Source organism: Aulonocara sp. 'chitande type north' Nkhata Bay, linkage group LG22 (genome assembly GCF_057382095.1).
Source record: "Aulonocara sp. 'chitande type north' Nkhata Bay isolate Kocher_YH1m ecotype deep benthic linkage group LG22, A_spYH_male_GT1.1, whole genome shotgun sequence".
Taxonomy (NCBI): Eukaryota; Metazoa; Chordata; class Actinopteri; order Cichliformes; family Cichlidae; genus Aulonocara; species Aulonocara sp. 'chitande type north' Nkhata Bay.
This window is the reverse complement of record NC_141364.1, coordinates 7,126,694-7,147,789: the sequence shown is the minus strand read 5'-3', so window position 1 is coordinate 7,147,789 and position 21,096 is coordinate 7,126,694. Positions and strand designations below refer to the sequence as shown.

The window sequence follows — 21,096 nt, the reverse complement described above, 5'->3', positions numbered from 1 at the left end:
GTTTTTTTACAGAAGTACAAAGGCTTCAACAAAATGTTGCTTCTCACCAGCCTCTACGCTACAATGATCAGTAAAAGAAATAAAATACAGTGATAACAAATCTAAAATAAGGATTGTTAGTGCAAAGTCTTCAAGCATCCTGCTGGTTCTGCAGCTGATGCTCTGTCACCTCTTTCCAGATGTTGGAGGGAAAACAGGCCGTGAGAGGGCTGGTTTGGGTCCCTGATGTTTGTAGCTGTTTGCAGAAAGCCTACAAACAGCTACAAACATCAAAACCTAAATGAGTGTTGGTTTACAAATGATTTTTGTTGAAATTAAATTTCTAATTGTAGAAGAAGAAAAATTTAAGCTGCTCATAATGTTTTATGGTGTAAGGTATAGAAGTGTAATATTAGCAAAAAGGGAAAGAAACAGATGTAATCTGCACAATACTAAAAAAAAAAATTTACTGGCAGCCTATGGTCGGGTTAATGCCATAATAAGGACTGTAAATCATTACTGATGCATCATGAAAGTATAACCAAATCAAAATGACCTACAAACAGTTTTTACAAAACAATATTGTAGTTACAAAATGTAAGTTTTTAATATAAGATGATCTGTAAAGATAAAACATTGATTCATAAATCTATTTTTGTATTTATAGAGGAGACACTACCCACATAGCAAAATTGGTATGGCCTGGATCTGGCCCACACAATGTGCTTACACGTGGCCCACATACCGCAAAGGATGACGGCGCTTTAGTGGCCCAGATCTGGTTCGCCAGAGGTGGCCCACACATGGGCCAGCACAAGGCCAGTTGCAGACACACTGGTGCTCCTTTGCTGGCCCAGAAGAGTTTCAACTCTGGCCCCAGATGTCAGCCTAATGTGTAACTTAATTAAGCCATGTAATAAAAACATGTGCATAGTAGTGCAAAAGTAACATGACAAAACTCTGTTCAGACAGTGAATGAACAGATTCTTATACAACGCTTTTCACGTTCCCAGATTATTGAAAGTGGTCTATACAACATGTCACATTCACCCAACCACACGCTTTCTCTAAACTGAGTGCTTCCTAACTACATTCACACTCTTGACATGCAGACTGGAGGAGCCAGGGATAAAACCGCTAACCTTCTGAGCAGTAGGTGACCTGCTCTACCTCCTGAGTTACAGCCACCCACTGGCAAAAATGAGTAAACCGTCACTAGGTTTTGTATAAGTGTACACTACAAACCTGTCAAACCTGCATTTGGAACGTTGGCTACTACAGCAGTATAGTATTGCAACATGGCATTTGGGTCTCCTAACTAAAATATGAAAATAGGAACATAAATAGTGCCATCATTGCCAGACCTGACCCACATCAGGTTGACATACACTTTGCCATGACACCAGTCAGTCAGAAGTGCCAGCTTGATGCCGGATCCGGGCCAGACCTGTTTTCTGTGAGCCTGGGCCACATACACCAAACCACAATCGGGCCAGATGTGGCATGCCATCACATAAACAGTGTCATCTATGCCAGGCTTGGCCCATACCTGGATGACATACGTCTTATCATGCCAGAAGTCAGCCAGCAGTGCCGGCTTCACACCAGATCCGGGCCAGACCTGCTTGCTATGTGGGTATAGTTTTTTTATTTTGAAAATGTGCTGATTTTTAAAGCAGTTTCTCACTACATTAAATATTTCTTACAGTGACCCACTCTATGAAGTATTTCTACACTTGGGATTGTCACGGTTTGCCAGGGCAAGCCGTGGGGATGTGGGGGAAAGGAGGACAAAGAACAGTGGACTCTTCACTGCAAGTGGTTTGTTTATTTACAGTGCGAAAATGACAATAAATCCCCGTGCTCTCCCTTTACTCCCGTGTCGTGTCTTCTTCCCAAAAAGTCCCTGTTTAGTGCTCTCTGCTCCTGTGTCTCTGCACTCCCCGTGCTCACTGCTCTCTCTTGTCCCACACTCCTCCTGAGGAAAACAATATAAAACACTTAATCCCAGCAGACATACACTCACTGACTTTAAAACTAAACTAGAAGACTGATGTGAAGTCTAACACAATAATCCCACATCGGTGGAAGCTCCATCGCTCTCCTAAATAGCTACCCCGACGAGCCCAGATCAGCAGCAGGTGTGTGGCAAGGACTTCGGGTGTGGCCAGTCCCCTAGCAGGGCCACACCCACCAGGCCTGAAGGTGGCTGTGAATAGGCCACAGAAAACACATGCACACACACACCTGCCTACATACAAATGTGGACAGAGAACAGTAGCAGTGCAGATGAAACACACACCAAATAATAATAATAATAATAATAATAGCCCACACTGCTCACGGACCCCGAGTCCCCAGAGCCGGATCCACGGGGATGATTGATGAAGTTCAGATGATTCGTTATGACAGCAGCACCAGGAGAGCTGAACCCAAACAGCAGTGGATGAACGATGCAGCAGATACACAGCACTGGGAGAGGAACACTGCGTTTTTTCCTCCATTAATAATTTAAAGCAGCGCTTCAACCAAACTGGAGGTTTGTTGATGTTTTTACTGACACATGCTGTTAATGTTTTTTTGTTTGTTTTTGCAGTACATTGAAAATTTGTCATTTAGATCACAGTCCGAACTCTTGTTTAGATGGTATTAACTTGCCTTGACCACAGTGGCTTAGTCTTGAACCAAATACTCAATTAGATGGTCAAAGGAAAATTAACCAACAGCAGGTTTGATGATTAAATCATGATGAAAGTATTTCATCCAACTAAACTCCAAATATTTACAGGTTCCTGTTTTTTCTACAATTTCTCAGTTAATCGATTAAACTGTCATGGACAGTTTAATCGATGTTTATGTAATTACTTAAAAAAAAAACCTATTGTTTATATTCACATTCACATTATGTCACATTATGCAGGAATACGATTAAACTGTCGATTAAACTGTCATGGACATTTTAATTGATTGGACTCAAGAGTGTGAGACTTGTTTGTTACCGTTCCTGTTGCCACCGATTTTCAGTCCACTTCAACAATTTCAGCATGTGTTTGTTTGTGAGAAGTTGCTAGTAACAAATTTCTCAAAAATACAATTTAAAATGAGTTGTCTCTTTGTTATGACACGATGACCACGGGAGCAGAACACACAGACATGTTTTGGACACAGTGCAGGGGGTTATACTTACAGTGACACAAACAACACAATTCCGGTGTTCTGGGAATCCATCCTACCTCAAAAAACATCCTACCCAATGTTTCTGCGCAGCCGCCGCGCATGTGCAGAACACCAACCCCAAATTAACTTCTTTTTCTCTCACCCATCCGCAATACTTCTTAAAAGTTATGGTTAGGGTTATGGTTAAGGGTAGGGTTAGGTTTAGTCACAAGTCACCATCAAATCATAATACGGGTAGGACGTCAAAGTAGGATGGTTTCTCAGTACACCGGCAATCACTTTTTGGCACAACACCGGGAGGGGACAAGCATCGAAGGCGTTTGGAAAGGGAGGGGGGATGAGTGTGTATCAGTGTATGCGTTTAAAATTAATACAAATCACTCCACTGAGAAACTTAACAAGGTTTTATCCACTGAATAGAAAATAAATTAAATAAATACAGTGTATACCCAGCATAACATGAACTAAACCTGTCATAACATAAAAATTTATAAAGACCAGATGAAACTAACCTTCCTTTCGTGATAAACTGGTTCATATGAAGATATTTTACTTTCAGTTTCGTTGATTTCAGTGACGTTTACTCTCAGAGTAAATCCCTTTTGGCTCTGATCGAGGCTAATGGTGACGTTTCTCCTGGTTCTCCATTTTAGCTTTTTCTGGACAAGCAAACGCATAAAGTCTGTTAAAGGTTTGGATGTTTATGGTCACAATGAAGAAGATGAAGAAAGAAGAAAGATGAAAGCCTTCATCTTCTTTCTTCTCCTGGGAATAGAGGGGGCAGCAGCAGGTCAGTTTGACTGTTATATTTTTGTCTTTTTCTATGTCAGATTTATGTAATTTGAAAGACAAATGGACGGACTGTTTGCTCCCCAGAAAGTTCCTGTACGCTAAACATTTAGTTGTAATGGATCCTAGTAGAAAATGTCAATGTTTAGAAACAATCGATTATATTATACAGATAATTAAATCGTCTGTTTATCTCTTCAATACCTAATAATAAACATTAAAGTTTAGATGAAGGCAAAGATTAAAACAAGGCGACATATTATGGGCAGAAATCTGTGCCATCAGAAACTGAATTTGAATAAGTTAAATTTGAATTGCTCAGATTGAATCTGAATTGTAACTTGAAAAAATGCTTTTGAAAACTGAATTTGAATTAGTCCAATTTGAAATTGAATTTATGGTTTGAAAATGATCATCACTAAATTGAAATTGAATTTTATATTTTGAAAATGAATTGATTTGCTTTGAAACTGCATTTTATCCTTTAAAAATTTAGCTCTTGAATAATTTCAGTTTCACTTCTCACCATTCAGTTTCAGTTCTACAATTCAGTTTTTTGTGTAGCGTGGCGTAAGCCACCAAGTAACCGCTGTGGGCCTCTACTATGACTGGTACGAACTTCCAGGCCCAAAACTCTCACAGGACCGAGTCCAGAATAAACGGGACCAGAGGGTCAATATCAGTAAAAGATGTTCAAAATTTTATTCATATAACAAGACACCAAAGTTTTAAGAAAAAGAAAAAAAACCTAAAACATCACTACAACAAAAAGAGGTAGTATTGGTGCAACCAGACAGCAACGCGACTATCACCTGAGGGTTTGTTCCTCCTTGGCGGTCCCAGGTGCTCATCACTCTAAAAGAGACAATTCCACCTCAAACATATACAGGCCCAACCGAACACTTATAGCATGCACTAAGTGTTAGCTCAGGCAATAACGGTGGTAATACAAAAGCACTCTTAATAAACCTTAATCACGGCAAACCCACACACAGAGCACCTCTAAAAATCCTCATTCCCCCAAGGTATGAGCCCCACTCAGGGATTGCACGTTGCCCGCTTAGTATTGCACCAACCCAATAAAAATAAATAAAACCCGGGATAAAACAACGAAAATAATTAAAAACGGTGACCCTGCTAAAATCAAACAAAAACACAACCACACAGAGAAGGAGGGCATGTGCAGCCTGCCCTACAGGAGGGAATACAATATAAGTTAAATTATAATGCATAATAGACTTTTCCCCCTTTTTTTTTAATGTCAAATATATTAAATTAACATACCTCGAGTAGGCAACTGTATTTGCTGCACACCTGATTTGTCTTGGCCTTTTCTTCAACAGAAATCACTACTAAAACATAAATTATAATAAACATCAAATACATTTCAACAAAATTTAAGAAAGGACACTAAAAGACAAACAGCCTGTACCTTGAACCTCATCTAGAGGTTTAAAACCACAGTTTGCGTCGTAGGCAATTAAACTTCTCGGCTCTTCACCTACTCACGCATCCATTACTCACAGCCGCTTGTCAGTGGGAATCATCAGCACCTGTTACTACTCCCTCTTTTATGCCCTCCATTGAGTCCCCTGGGTCCTAAAGCCTTCTCCATTACATTTGGAACTTACATCCGGTTCCGGTTCAAGCGCAGATTAATAGAACTACGTTTTACTAGCGGACCGAAAGTGCTACTGACGGGAATGTACAGCATCTTGAGCTGAATTAAGACTTCAGAAGTCATTCGTCATGTCGAATGACCAGCGGATGAACTCTCAGGTTGGTAATAAATGTATTACATGTATAAGAACAAGCATCATGTTAACAAATGATAGCCGTAAGGTAACTTTTATGCTTATTGTAGCTGTTAGCTAAAAACGCTAATTTAGCGTAGTTTGCCCTGGATTCAGCTTTGACAACAAATATGATCGACTGTTCCTAGTAGAATTCCAAAGTTGTCATCTTGGACGCTCTCAGAGTACCCCCTCTGTATGCTTGCAGAGACCCCTACAGTAGGGAAACATGCAAAACAGTGTCCAAACCTTTGTATTTTAGCTTTATTTATGTCTTACACAGCATCCCAACTCTTTAGCTAACTTAATAACTTTAGCTAACGTGAATAGTTAGTCTAATTCATTAGTGCAGCATTACTGGATCACCTCTGTTTGAAGTGATATAATATGATATACAACTATCACTGAAACAGCAAACTTTGTAAATAAGCAAACAACACTTCTCATTCTCTAAACGTTTGGCCACAGCTGTAGATTACACTATCAGTGCTTGTTCACTCTTGACACTCATTACATTTCAAAATTTACTTTGTGCATTTACAGGTAAACAATATCTAATATTTTATCTAAATGAATGCTTTGTCTTTGAAAAGGGTGAAGAGCCTGAGGCCGGTGACAGTCCAGTTCTACTCCAAGTACACCCTTACAGTGGCTCACAGTACAAGGCCACATTCCTGTCCTGCCAGAAGAGAAGAGAAACTTCAGAGTCTTCATGCAGTTCAACCACACCTGTCATATTCCATATGACAGGGGCCTCAAACTCCAGTCTTCAAGGGCCAGTGTCATGCAACTTTTCCATGCCCTCGAGGACTGGAGTTTGAGACCCCTGCTGTATAGTGTTCATGCAGTTTTCTACCCCACAGTTACAGCATGTCTGACTGCCTGTTCAGCATATGCAAAAATATATGATGAGTTTAAGCATGTGATGACTAAGGCCTTCCATTATGGTGTTTGTCATCACATGTCACAGACATCTGGATGATCATTTGGAATAAACTAAAAACTTGTTACTTCATCTTTTATCTTTATTATTATTATTGTTCTTATTTTACATTTTTCATTGTTAGGCATTGGGTTTATTTTTAGTAGTCCTTTCCAACTTCTTTCCCTCTTCCATGTTACTGTGTCAGCTTGTCAGCATCTATTTGGGTTTGGAAGTGGAACAGAAAGTAAGGAAATCCAAAGTGCCATTAAAACCAGGAGAGGTTCTTATATTTCAGAAGGAGGGATTAATTCAAAAGAAATGACCTCAATGCCATATTTTATTTAGGAACCCTAGAGAGCACTTTGCAAAATAACACATTCTTATAATTTCACCCTCAGATGAGCCAAGCTACAACTGTCAGGGAAGGTGATGTAGGTACAGAGCATATGAGAGTGGTTAAGTTAATGTCTCTTGTCTAGATGAAGGCACAAAAGGGATCAATAGCAAGGCGTAGACATTCAGTATCTTCAGTCTTCAGTGGACACTCCATTTCTGGCACAAAACACCTGTAAAAGATGGTCGATTTAGGAGGTGACCCGACAACTTCAGCCTGTGAAATATAGTAATGGAGCAGTATGCTTTAAAAAACAAAATCTAATTAAGCATGCACTCAGTACCCTAAGAATTATTATGGTAGTTAAACACAGTGATAGTTGTATATCATATTATATCACTTCAAACAGAGGTGATCCAGTAATGTTACACTAATGAATTAGACTAACTATTCACTTTAGCTAAAGTTATTAAGTTAGCCAAAGAGTTGTGATGCTGTGTAAGACATAAATAAAGCTAAAATACAAAGGTTTGGACACTGTTTTGCATGTTTCCCTACTGTAGCATACAAGCATACAGAGGGGGTACTCTGAGAGGGTCCAAGATGACAACTTTGGAATTCTACTAGGAACAGTCGATCATATTTGTTTGTCAAAGCTGAATTCAGGGCAAACTACGCTAAATTAGCGTTTTTAGCTAACAGCTACAATAAGCATAAAAGTTACCTTACGGCTATCATTTGTTAACATGACGCTTGTTCTTATACATGTAATACATTTATTACCAACCTGAGAGTTTATCCGCTGGTCATTCGACATGACGAATGACTTCTGAAGTCTTAATTCAGCTCAAGATGCTGAACATTCCTGTCAGTAGCACTTTCGGTCCACTAGTAAAACGTAGTTCTATTAATCTGCGCTTGAACCGGAACCGGATGTAAGTTCCAAAAACTGAATTTTGGAACTGAAATTGAATTGTAGAACTGAAACTGAATGGTGAGAAGTGAAACTGAAATTATTCGAGAGCTGAATTTTTAAAGGATAAAATGCAGTTTCAAAGCAAATCAATTCATTTTCAAAATATAAAATTAAATTTCAATTTAGTGATGATCATTTTCAAACCATAAATTCAATTTCAAATTAGACTAATTCAAATTCAGTTTTCAAAAGCATTTATTCAAGTTACAATTCAGATTCAATCTGAGCAATTCAAATTCAAATTTAACTTATTCAAATTCAGTTTCTGATGGCACAGATTTCTGCCCATAATATGTCCCAAACTATTTGATGATTTCCGGGTTTAAACCGTTCGTGATGCATTTTTAAGCGTTGTGACTCTGCTGTCTCTCCAAACAGTCCATCAAATAAAACATCAGTGAGGAGGTCTGATGATAATCTGGTGACAGTAATTAAAACGTTTATTTTAAAAACTAAGTACTATTTTAATTTTCATGAAGGTTTAAAACATTTTCACACAACAGCTGCTCATTAAAGTTAACTAAAGTTCATTTAAGTATCTTTATAAATATTATTTTTATTTTATTATTATTTAAAAATTATTTGTTCAATATATGAAGAGCCACATGTCGTAACTAACGAGTAGTTACACCCGGATATGAAGTTCACTGTTTTTCTGGTGTTATTGCTTAATTAACAGCGCAATGAGGTGACTTTTGTTGTGACGTGTATAAATAAAATAAAATAGAATTCAATTGAACTGAATTGAGATGCAAATTAAATCATTATTACTTCATAATATCAGATAGTTTATGTATGTAAAGTGTGAGTACACTACACATACCATCATGAACTAATTTTGGTATCACTGCTGAATGATCAATAAGAAGCTGCAAAGATATGGGAAGTAAAACTTTCTGTAACAATTTTAAGCTTTAAAAAATCTATAAAAATAATATAAACAAAGAAGAAGCATCGATATGCTTCAATCAATTCATATAATCTGTAATCAAAAATTGAAATGCAAAAGAGAACAACTCACTTCAGAGGTCATGCTGCGTAACAAAAGCAAAACAGATTAAAAAGAATATGTATTTTGTTTAACAATGAAAACAAAATAAAAATATAGTTAAATTAAAACCTATAATGCGTTCAAACCATCAATCATGAAAACTGAATTAAACTAAACTGAAGGATAAACAGACAAAGAGGGAGCTGAGTGTAAAAGCGAAGCTCTCAATTTACCGGTCGATCTACGTCCCTACCCTCACCTATGGCCACGAGCTGTGGGTAGTGACCGAAAGAACGAGATCGCGGATACAAGCGGCCGAAATGAGCTTCCTCCGAAGGGTGGCTGGCCTCTCCCTTAGAGATAGGGTGAGAAGTTCGGCAATCCGGGAGGGGCTCAGAGTAGAGCCGCTGCTACTCCACATCGAAAGGAGCCAGCTGAGGTGGTTCGGGCATCTGACAAGGATGCCCCCTGGGCGCCTCCTGGGTGAGGTGTTCCAGGGCAGACCGGGGCAGACCCAGGACACGCTGGAGAGATTATATCTCTCGGCTGGCCTGGGAAGGCCTTGGTGTTCCCCCGGATAAGCTGGAGGAGGTGGCTGGGGAGAGGGAGGTCTGGGCCTCTTTGCTTAGGCTGCTGCCCCCGCGACCTGGCCTCGGATAAAGCGGATGAAGATGGATGGATGGATGGATGAAGGATAAACAACAGTTTTAAAACTTTCTGTGAATAATCAGGTTCAAACTAGAATTTGAAGTTTTGAAGAAAAGAGGATCAGAAAAATGACATTAAAGACTGAATATCTATTCATAAATCTATTTTGTGTTTTTTGAAGGGACAGCAGGATTATTACAGGATGTCCTTAATGTGCTGTAGTTTTTCTTATGGTGTTATTTAAAAAATAAAATAATTTATTAGTCTGTGTTCCTGAGATCTCACAACATTAACTGTTTCTTACAGTGACCCACTCGCTGAAGTATTTCTACACTGCGTCCTCTCAAGTCCCAAACTTCCCAGAGTTTGTGGTTGTTGGGATGGTTGATGATGTTCAGGTTGATTATTATGACAGCAACACGGAGAAATCTGTGCCCAAACAGGACTGGTTTGCCAGCAACATAGATCAGCAGTACTGGGAGAGTCAGACTGCAAAAAGGAGGGGTGACCAGCAGTGGTTCAAAGCCAACATTGAGATTGCAAAGCAGCGCTTCAACCAAACTGGAGGTTTGTTCATGTTTCATTTTTACTGATATTTGCTGTTAATGTTTTCAGTGTGTTTTGTTTACAGTAGTAAACAGGTTTGCACACATTAAATGTTTCATTCAGATTACAGATTAAAATTATTAACATAATAATACGTAATAAATGTAGAACTACAGTCTGGGAAACTTTCATTTAATCCAAACAGCTTTAATGATCATGTTTGTATGAACTGCCATAATTTAACTGTTTAGTTGATCAAAATAATCAAATAATAAAGATAAATTCATGATATTTGAAGTTTTCGGTTTATATTTAGGATTTTTTACCTCTGAAACCTTGATGGTTGTTTTTGCTGCAATTTCTTAATAATCGATTATTCAGAAAATAATCTCCAGAGAATCAGCAGGATCTAAATAATCAGTCTGAAGTGTGTTTGTTTTACAATTATTGTGAACCAATATTTGACTTTTAATAAAAACAATCCTGGACTGAAACTCTCCTTCAGTGGAAGCTTCTAGAAAGACCTCAGGACAGTCCGGTGTGTAGTTTTCCCGCAGTTATACGATTTTTGTTAGAACGATAGGAGGCTGCAGAGTTTCAGAGGATGGAAACTTAAACCCAGGATCAGGATCTGAGTCTGCTGCTCAGGATCCATCTTACTGTGTTTGTCTGTTCCTGCAGCTCACAGGAAGTCGCTCCGTGTCTCAGTTCAGACGACCCTCACAAATAATCACATGTTGTAATAAATTATAGAAAAAGAAAATATGTCAGACACCATCAACAGCATCTTAGGATGAAATAATTTATCATCTAGCTGAGATGTTAAATGTGCTGTGATGGCACAGTTTTGACAGCAGTTTTTCCAGATTCCATTAAACACATAATAATAATAATAATAATAATAATAATAATAATAATAATAATAATAATAATAATAATAATAATAATAATGTTATATTTAATACAAAACAGTAGAATCAAGCAGGGTTGACTTTGTAACAGGCTGAAAGTAGAGACAGCTCAAAGGCCCGTTCACTGTCCACGGCCTCTTTATGAATGGATTTAACTAAATGCATGAAAATAAAACATTCAGCCCGTTTTCATGAGGAAATGTTTTCAGGATTATCTTTCATTAGCAGAGGTTCCATAAATAAATCGGTGACAAACTTAAAGCTACTCTGTGGAAAATAAATAAATATTTAACTTTTAGTTTTACTTCAATAGGACAACAGTTTGGTGAGAAGTAGATAGACCAAAAATAAGAAACACAAACTAACAGACAGACGTTTAACAGCTAACAGTTTCTCTAAATTTTACACTGATTTTTATTTATTCTTTATTTATTTAAAAATAAGACAGTAAATATGAGTTTCAGTCGATGTTTAATATTTTTGGTCCCAGATTTAAAATTTAATGTTTTTTTTTTTTTACTAATAAACAACAACCTGAAAATATAATCAAGGAAAGTAAAGTGTTAGAATGTCTTATTTTTCCCATAAACTGGCTGAAGGTTGATTATTAAGGTGGTGTTGTTAAATCAGGACGCCGTAAAATTTAGCAAGAAATTTCCAGAAAGCGGAGGAAAATAACAGCGTTCTGGGTCACTGAGCTGCTTTTTCCGGCGCTCAGTGACTAGTGATGTAATATTCAGGGTGGTATCAACAATACTGATCCGATACTGATACTTTGTACAAAAACTTAACGTGTTATTGTATTTCAAATTATAGCTTCATAATGATCACAGGACATCAGACTACTTGTTCTTATTGTTTAGTTATGAAGAGTTGTCATATAGTTGTGAGTTAATTGACGCCATTTGAACACGTATATCTGGTCATTTAACATGTATATACTTGCCTGGACATTTCAACAAAAACATCAAAGGAGTAAAGACAACACTAGCTCATCCCACATTCACTTTGTTGCCGCCTATAAGGAGGTGTTTTTGCGAGATTTCCATGGACATTCACAGCGTCCTGATTTATTGATTAGCAATTATATAGTAATATAATAATAGTAATATAATTTATTAACCAAACAGGCTGGAAAAGTGTGGTGTGTAACTCCACATGTTCATATAAAGAAAATACCTGTGATGATGCACCGAGGCGTTTCTGTTGGCTTTGAGAGCAGCGATGTTATAAAAGCAGGAATGACTCCTCGTGTCGCTCTCACCTGTAGACTGTCGGCTCTCATCACAGCATCAGCGGCGCTCAGGTTCCTACTGAAAGACACCCACAGATCTCTGTGCTACACATCCAATAATATCATTAATGTGAATGTTTTAATATTTTTAGTGCAAAATCTGATCTGGTCACAGCGCTGAAAAACACCAAAGTGTCCCAGCATGGAGTCGAATTCAAGGTCTGAGTTATTGTTTCAGTCCTCTGCTCTTAGTAAATGTAATAAATTTGACAACATGGTTGTAAAATCTTAGAGGAACCTTTTTCACCTTTTTGTCAGGTCACAGCACAAGAAATTAACTGATTTATCAAAAATTATTTCTTGCATAGTCAACAATGGTGACATGAAGCATTTGCTGGAGCCTGAAATGCTGTAAGTAGAACTCCAGATTAGATTAATGTCACATGATCATATTAAACAGAGACACCTCTAGAAAAACCTCAGGACAGTCTGGTGTTTAGTTTTTTTTTTGTTGGAGGATTTTGTTGGACTGATGACGGCTGCAGAGTTTCAGAGGATGTAAATTTAAATCCAGAATCAGGATCTGTGTCGGCTGCTCAGGATCCAGCTTAGTGTGTTTGTCTGATCCTGCAGCTCACAGGAAGTTGCTCCACCTACAGCAGCATAGATAAACTGTGCAGTGATATCTCTGCAGGCAGGACGTAGATGTGTTAACGGGAGAAAATGAATTCTGTTTTTTCCCAGTGTCTTTTTCTAAAATCTACATTGTTAATGATGACTGGTTTTAAAAATCTTCCAATGAGACAAAAACAGCCATAAATGTAGATCCTCTATATGTTGATCACGTCTCTGTGTCAGTATAAGACTTTAGTGCAGCCTCTCTGGTTCACTGCAGTCTTTGCCTCTGTTTTTCTCTCAGGTGTTCACATTTACCAGCAGATGTGCGGCTGTGAATGGGATGAAGAAACAGGTGAAGTGAATGGATATCACCAAGAAGGTTATGATGGAGAGGACTTCATAAGCTTTGACCTGAAGACAGCGACATGGGTCGCTCCAAAACAACAGGCTGTCATGACACAGATGAAGTGGGGAAATAACAGAGCTATGATGGCTCTGTATAAGTATTACCTCACCCAGATTTGTCCTGAGTCACTGAAGAAGTATGTGAACTATGGGAGGAGCTCTCTGATGAAAACAGGTAAAATCTATGACCAGAATTAGATTGTTAACCAAAAGTTATATGTCTCAGTTTATTACTTAATATGATATTAAATTAACCTTTTCATGCATGAATTATGAAAACCTCAATCAGGGCTTTTTTTTCTTGAGTATTTTTATTCATCTTAAGGCATGAAAAAAAGATTTTTCAAGTACTTTTCATTTTTAAAGAGTATTTTTACATGTCCACTTAGTTGTACAACAAACATTTTGACTTATGAATTTGACAATATATATATATATATATATATATATATTTTTTAAAAATATTTTATAACAGTATAACAATTTATGTAACAACTATAACAACTGTAACCCTGCCTATGGAGTGACACATCAGTGTTCAATGTAGTGGTTTATGTGCAAGTTTACCATCATCACTGACACAAATACAAGAAAACAGCCTTTGAATAGTTGTCCACTGTAGTGACCCCTAATGTGAAAGGGTTAATATAATTGCACTTTGCGTGGCCTTTTGACACATTTTTTAAATTTAATATAATTTTATAAACTACATCACATCAAAAGAAATTGGTATGGTTTTAATAATAATAGTAATGGACGACTGTGGCTCAGGGGGTTGGGAATCGCATCTGTAACTGGAAGGTCGCCGGTTCGATCCCTGGGCTCTCTGTCCTGGTCGTTGTGTCCTTGGGCAAGACACTTTACCCTACTTGCCTACTGGTGTTGGCCAGAGGGGCCGATGGCGCGATATGGCAGCCTCGCTTCTGTCAGTCTGCCCCAGGGCAGCTGTGGCTACAACTGTAGCTGCCTCCACCAGTGTATGAATGTGAGAGTGAATGAATAGTGGCATTGTAAAGCGCTTTGGGTGCCTTGAAAAGCGCTATATAAATCCAATCCATTAATAATAATAATAATCTTGTTGGTTGTTGGTCATCATAGCAGATCATCTTCCACAGTTTTAGCTCTGATATACTCATTTCTAATCCTTCTAACTCCTTATGATAATTTTAATATCATCAGTTCTGTCTCCTGTATTTGTCTCAGTGCCACCATCCTCAGATATTAAATCACAGCAGGTCTCACTGCCATCTTGTAAACCTTCCTTTCCACTCTTGCTCGTCTCCATCCACTCCACCTTGTCCGCGCTCTTTTCTTCACGTCTCGTCTGCACTATGCACCCCTCCAGCTCAAATACAAGTAATAGTAATAATACAGAAAGAATGAACTGTTTGTCTTTACTCCACAGTTGTCCCCAAAGTGTCTCTCCTCCAGAAGTCTTCCTCCTCTCCAGTCACCTGCCACGCTACAGGTTTCTATCCTAACAGAGCCGAGATGGTCTGGAAAAAAGATGGAGTGGAGCTTCATGAGGGTGTGAACAAAGGAGAGATTCTCACCAACAATGACGGGACCTTCCAGATGAGTGTTGACCTGGATCTCTCATCAGTCAAACCTGAAGACTGGCACAGATACAGATGTGTGTTTCAGCTCTCTGGTGTGAACGAGGACATCGCCACCAAACTGGACAAATCAGAGATTCAGACCAATGAAGGTGAGTCTGGAATCAGGATCAGATGAGTGATGAACATGGGAAACACACACTTGAATTACTGCAATACCCTGTGGTTCATGTTGGATGAGAAAGTTTGTTTGCTTTGATATTCTTTCTGTCAGCTTCTGTCAGAATAATTTTAAAACTTAAATCAGTTTAGACCAAGTTGTGTTTTTCCACCACATTTTTTCCTTGCTGAACATTGATGAATATAAAACATGTTCGTGTGTGGCCACTGATTATCTGACTAATGGACAGTTTTAGAAGATTAAATAGTAAATTGGGGAAAATGTATATTTTGAAACATATGTTCAAATTTATTGGCAATGTATTGAAATTTAATTTAATGGCAGAACTTTTATTGTTGGAATGAAAACAAACATTAGTGAGACAAACATGTAGTGACCATAAACGAAGCTCTTGTACATGATTGTTATCTGATTGGAAACTTTTTGTTCTCACCTTTTGTTTGTTCTGTGATCCACAGGAAATTCCTTCTCCTCGATCATCACTGTCGTTGTTGCTGTTGTTGTTCTTGCTGCCATCACTGTGATCACATTCATTATTTACAAAAAGAGGACAGGTGAGAAACAAACTTCCTGGATGTTTCTTGTATAATGCAACAACAATGATGACATAGTGCAAACAATAATAATGATAGTAAGAGTAATATGACTTAATTGAAGTCATTATTAACAGTTTTCAAAAGAAAACAAACAATGCACACAGGATTAAACAGGTAACAACCAAAAGCAGTGTAAGCTGAGTCTTCAGATTAATATTTAAGTATTTTAACACTTTCTCTGCCAGCAGGATGATCAGACTCTTTTAAATCCTCAATATATTACAACAATATTCATTAATCATGCTTGTTGTGTTTCATAACTTGCCCCTTCATTTCTCTACACTTGTAGATTTTTGTCCAGTTACTTCACTTTTTCTTCTTGTCTGTTATTTACTTTTTCTGCATCATTTTTCTTTCTGTCTTTGTGTTTTGTTTGTTTTTGTTTTGTTTTTTTACACCTGAGCTACAGTTTGTGTCAGGGAACAAAATAACCACCAACTCAGTTATTGAAACCCAAACATTATTTCTCTTTTCTTAACCATCAACTCTGCCAAACAAACACATCCTAAGGTACACCTTTACCTGCATTAGAAATGTGTACGTTCTCTACCTTCAGTCGCTTTACTTATAAATTTAACATGAGCACATTTTGTGGGAAAAGTCAGGATATATCTATAAACACATTAGTGAGTAAGCCCAGTGTCTATGTTTTTAATTTTACACATTAAATTAATGCTTTTGTCCAGATTACAAAATGAAAACATGAAATTATGTTTGATGCCTTGTACAATACATGAAAAAAATTGTGTTAACATTTACAACAAATTACTAACATGATGTATTTTTTCTTTTTTATTTCAGAGAAACGTCCCCCATCTCGTAAGTTAAACTTTGACCCTTTTCTCTAATCTCTTGTCTACACTAAATTAAAAAGGGTTTCTGTACTCTAATCTAAACAGTCTTTCAGGGCTGTTTCCTGTTGTGTTCGATTGTTGTAAAAGTGACAGATGAGAGCAGGATGTGGACTAACATTGTGTTTCTGACCTACAGCTGTAGAGAACCATGAAGTCCAGGAGCAAATGCTTCCTCAAGCCTAAACCACAAACAGCTCTGCACACAGTGAGTTACTTCATATTTGTGTCTCATGTTTTAGCTTTCTTTTAAAACTTATGTAAAATAGTGGCTGTAGTAAAATCTCCTTTTTAAATATATCCAAAAAAAAGTGCTTTAGTATAACTAAATCATATGAAGAGAAAGATGCTTTCAAAATAACGTTTCATGAAATGATTTAACAAAATTAAAACAAATGTGTTAATTCCATTCAGAAACATATGAAGTAAATACTCGATTGAATCAGAATTTTAGATCTTAATGAAACTGTAAATATGTTATTTGTGGATTTGATTAATCCTAACATTTATTTTATTTCTTTATCTCTACAGAGAACATGAGAGAAGACGTGTCAGCTCGTTCTTCTCCATAAACTGGAATTCATTGAATTCGTTGATTCGTTGATTGTTCACAGACTTTAGATCTGTTAAAAAGATCTAAAGTCTAAAATATAGTTGCAGATGCTTATTAGTCAAGATTTAATGGAAAGGAGTTTGAAAATGAGTTGGCAAATGTTTAACATATACATCATAATGGTGGCATTAAATTATTCTGAAGATCTAACAAAGATGTGACCACCTGGAGAGACGTAAAACACAATAAAAACAATATGAAACAATGGAAGCATCACAGCAGTCTCAATACAGTCATAATTAAACCTTTGTATGTTCATCTTCACTCAAACATATATTAGTTTAGTGTTTCTGGTTTTCTTGTAAATTATTGAATCACTCATGAATGCTGAGATTCCCTCACTCTCAGTGATAAAGGAATCATAATAATATATTTCTAAATCTTGTACGTTTACTTAAAATTTGATTTAAAAGACAAACTTGTGTTGAATTCCAGGAGACCTTAAAAGATTTTACTTTATATCTGATTTATTTCTTAATTAATAAAGATTATGTTTATTCTCTGTTGTTTGATTTAAGACAAGTTTTGAGTGTTTTTGATTTTAGAGTTTAGTTCAAGTTGAGATTCTGGAGGTTTGTGTGGGTTATGTTTTTAACACATTGGTGGGTTTGTTTCTGTTTATATATCACTAAAACTGCATTGCTCTTTCTCTCCTTTTTGTACTTTTGCTTTTCAATAAAGTCCCAAATAATCCAAATTTCTGTGACTTTTTAAAAAAAATAAAATGTACACTTGGCTAAAGTTTCATGAATCCAGCCCAAATATTAATGGGTTAGCTACAATTTAACTTGTGATAGTAGCTCAGTAAGCTTAGGTGTAATGATGCCAGCTCCAGTCCATTAAGTGTCCTTGTGACAAAAGTATTGTGTGTGTGTTGTATTGTGGTTCGATGTTTGCTTTTGTGGATGTTTATTTTTTTCATTTGGTTTACCAACACTAGACTTGACAATTTGCATATGATGAAGTAACTGACCTCATAGCCCATTGTTCCTTCAGTGGGCTGGTTTCAGCTATTGTGCAAATGTACTGTTTATGGGAAACCTGCAGTCAGCTGAGACTGAAGAAGTCACCTGGATGAGTGACGAAATGTTTCTCCCACTGAAAACTACGTCCAGATGAACAGAATCAACCTTCACACTTTATAGACTTGTGCTATTCCAGAATGGTCGCCTGAATCAGAGTATAAAAGGAAGCCAGCTGCTTTTAGAGGGCTTGGGTTCTTTGGCGTGTGTTGACACGTAAACTCATACTTTATTTAATAAAGACTACCAGTTGATGGCAAAATTTTATTCCAGTCTCGTGCCATTTTGTTTGAACTGACACATGACCGCCAGCCAGCTTGACGGAGTTTAAAAGAACTGTTAGTGCAGAGATTTTGAAATAATGTTTGCCGAACATTAATAATCAAGGCTTCTTAAAACCAAATGGTGTTACATCTATAGCCACTGTTTGGTGTTTTAACAGTGTAAGGCTTGAGATGCTCTCAGCCACATGTCTCAGATTATTTTAGTTGCTGATAGTTTAGCAGAAAATCTACACTGAACCCTTCAAGCCAGTAGATCCACAGTATGAATAAATATGATTGTAAACAAAAAGCAAACTGATAACAATTTAATGATTCAGATTTAGTCCTGTGAAGTTTACATTTATGTGTATTTATGCTTTACATATATATCACATATATAATTCATTCAGAAACAGACTTTGCACATTCAAAACATGAGAGGACAATAAGTGCTGCGAAGTTATTTATATTTTGAGCTAAATGCTCCTTCGTCCTACAAGCAAAACTAATTTCCATGTGCTCTGAAGAGTGACAGTAACAAAGCTTTGTTGGAGCAGCTGCTTCACCCATGAGTGGCTAAAGTATTTGGAATATGTGAGGAGTTATCTGCTAAAAATAGGTTAGATCAGATGCTGATGTACATTCATTTTGCAGATCTGCCCTTTTTCACTCTCTGTTGTGTTGAATGCTTCATCCACTTTACAAGTAGTTATAATATGTTTGTTCATTTTCTGTTTATTTAAAACACCTTTCGTGGCTTTGTCCTTAAAAATATGAGCAATTTGACAGAAATCACACCAGATATGATGAATCTCACATTTCATCTCAAAATATAAAGAACTCTGAAAAAGTCATGAGCTATGTGTCATTTTTTAAAATACTTTATTAGGAATAGGTGCAATGATTTATGGAAAAATGAACAAACATACAAACAAAAGTATAAATTCAGTATATGAGGCAAAAAGAGAGTCTGTATAATTCTAACAAGCTTGAAAGTGAACATTCGGTATGATCGTCTTTAACAAAGACTCCTGGGCAGCTTTCTTGTCATTTCCTTTATGAGGTCTTCAGGAAGAGTTCTTCAGACTTCTTGAAGGATGTTTAAAGCTGATTTTTCTGTTCTCTGTGAAGATATTACACAGAGACTATAGACCATAAACTAGAGACAGTTTTCTATGTAAGTTTTCAGCTCATAGCTCTTTGGGAATAAGAAGAAACACTTTGAAAGACTTTCTAAAAGCCTGGAGAGTTATTGATAAAGACTAGTTAAAAATTAAAACAAAGTCTGGCTCTTTGAAAGGAAAATATAAAGAAATAAGAATAAGGGGCGATTCAAGAATTTAACACAATATTGAAATTTCCTCCTAACTTTGAACTGTGTATCTGTCTCTTGTATAATTTTGTATTGTATAATAGAGTAGCTATTGTTCTTTACATTATTTACAAGGACAGTTCACCCTGCAAATTCACCCCAGGGTGAGACCATGCAGTGCTCAGAGAAACTACATGATAAAGAGTAAATAAAATAAAGAGCTATACAAATCTACAGGTATCATTTAGCATGTTACTGTACATGTTAAGGTTTATGAGTACAATTAGAGAAAGACTGAACAAATATGGTATGTTTGGTTAGTTGTCAGGTGAAAGTCTCCTCCTCCTTTCTAAATTCCAGTGCAGATTAAGTTTTAAAGTTTCAATAGAAAATACCAAAGTGGAAATGTTTGGCCTTAATGCACAGCACCATGTTGAGGAACAAATAAATAAACACAGCATATCAATTGTCAACATGGTGGTGGAGGAATGATGACGCAAGCTTGTTTTGCAGCCATGGGAACTAGACACGTTGCAGCACAGACACCTATATGTTCACAACCACATCATGTCCAATTACGAACCACAATCTAACTTCTTTAGACTGTAGAAAGAGGGAAAAACCATATAATTAAATCAGGTGATTTGAACATGGAACCTCACAGTCAACAGTGCTGAGCCCTGTACCTCTGTGCTTTCAAACTGGAAAATCACACAAATTTAATAATTTGTTTGTCTTTTGTCTGTGATTGTAAATGTGAGTTACCAGAAAAAGCAATCCATTTAAAAATAATCCTGATGGACATTTTTGACAGATATGATGCAAGAAAAATGCTTTGGGTGCCATACAGTAAGTCTTGGCCTTTGCCTACAGCAAATTATTGAGCTGATGTACAGATGGTAGGTTACTGTTTTTGTGTTATTTGTTTTTCACAAAATTAAGTCAAATCTTTACATAGAGCTGTGATTTTAAGTCATCATGGTCTTGAACGAGGGAATTTAAAATATATGGGCCTACTGTTCTACTGCATGTTAGCTGTAGTTATGCTGCAACAACACAGGATATAATCCAAGCAGCAATGATCCTCTTGTAAGTAGGAAAAACTTTACCTGCTGATGTGACTGTCCAGCGTTTGGCTTGAAAATATTCTCAAAAGAAGTGTTAGCTTTATGTGACTATGCCATGAGGAAAGCATGAATCAAGCTTTATGCTATAACTGCCTGTAGAACAGCTGAAGCTGTTCTTAGATTTTACTGGTCTGTGTACAATCATACAAATTTAGCATTGCCAGCAGATTGTTGTCAGGTTTGTTCCTGGTCGGTGCTGGTCTGCAGTGTAATGAAAAGTCAAACTATTATTATTTTGATTAGCTTTTA

The 21,096-nt window shown here is 37.0% G+C and overlaps 2 protein-coding genes across 2 annotated transcripts in view; both read left to right on the top strand.

Moving 5' to 3' along the window:
- The window catches only part of LOC147303385 (class I histocompatibility antigen, F10 alpha chain-like), a 101,303-nt gene extending 83,483 nt beyond the window's left edge, over nucleotides 1-17,820 (top strand). The window contains exon 8 of the mRNA XM_086280870.1: nucleotides 17,171-17,820. The gene's annotated coding sequence lies outside the window, so the exon portion shown is untranslated. The remainder of the gene's footprint in view (nucleotides 1-17,170) is intronic.
- LOC147303386 (class I histocompatibility antigen, F10 alpha chain-like) lies at nucleotides 3,778-17,082 on the top strand. Its single transcript, XM_086281252.1, has 6 exons — nucleotides 3,778-3,946; nucleotides 9,919-10,179; nucleotides 13,223-13,501; nucleotides 14,732-15,034; nucleotides 15,522-15,617; nucleotides 17,042-17,082. The coding sequence occupies exons 1-6, from the start codon at nucleotides 3,778-3,780 to the stop codon at nucleotides 17,080-17,082; spliced, it is 1,149 nt and encodes a 382-aa protein (XP_086137378.1).
- Nucleotides 17,821-21,096: the final 3,276 nt, after the last annotated feature.

Bases quoted from the DNA above. Each gene is read 5' to 3' on its own strand.
- LOC147303386 (XM_086281252.1), top strand. From the start codon at position 3,778: ATGGTGACGTTTCTCCTGGTTCTCCATTTTAGCTTTTTCTGGACAAGC. The intron at 10,180-13,222 runs GTTTGTTCATGT...TTTTTCTCTCAG, and splicing joins GCGCTTCAACCAAACTGGAG to GTGTTCACATTTACCAGCAG. The intron at 13,502-14,731 runs GTAAAATCTATG...TTTACTCCACAG, and splicing joins GAGCTCTCTGATGAAAACAG to TTGTCCCCAAAGTGTCTCTC.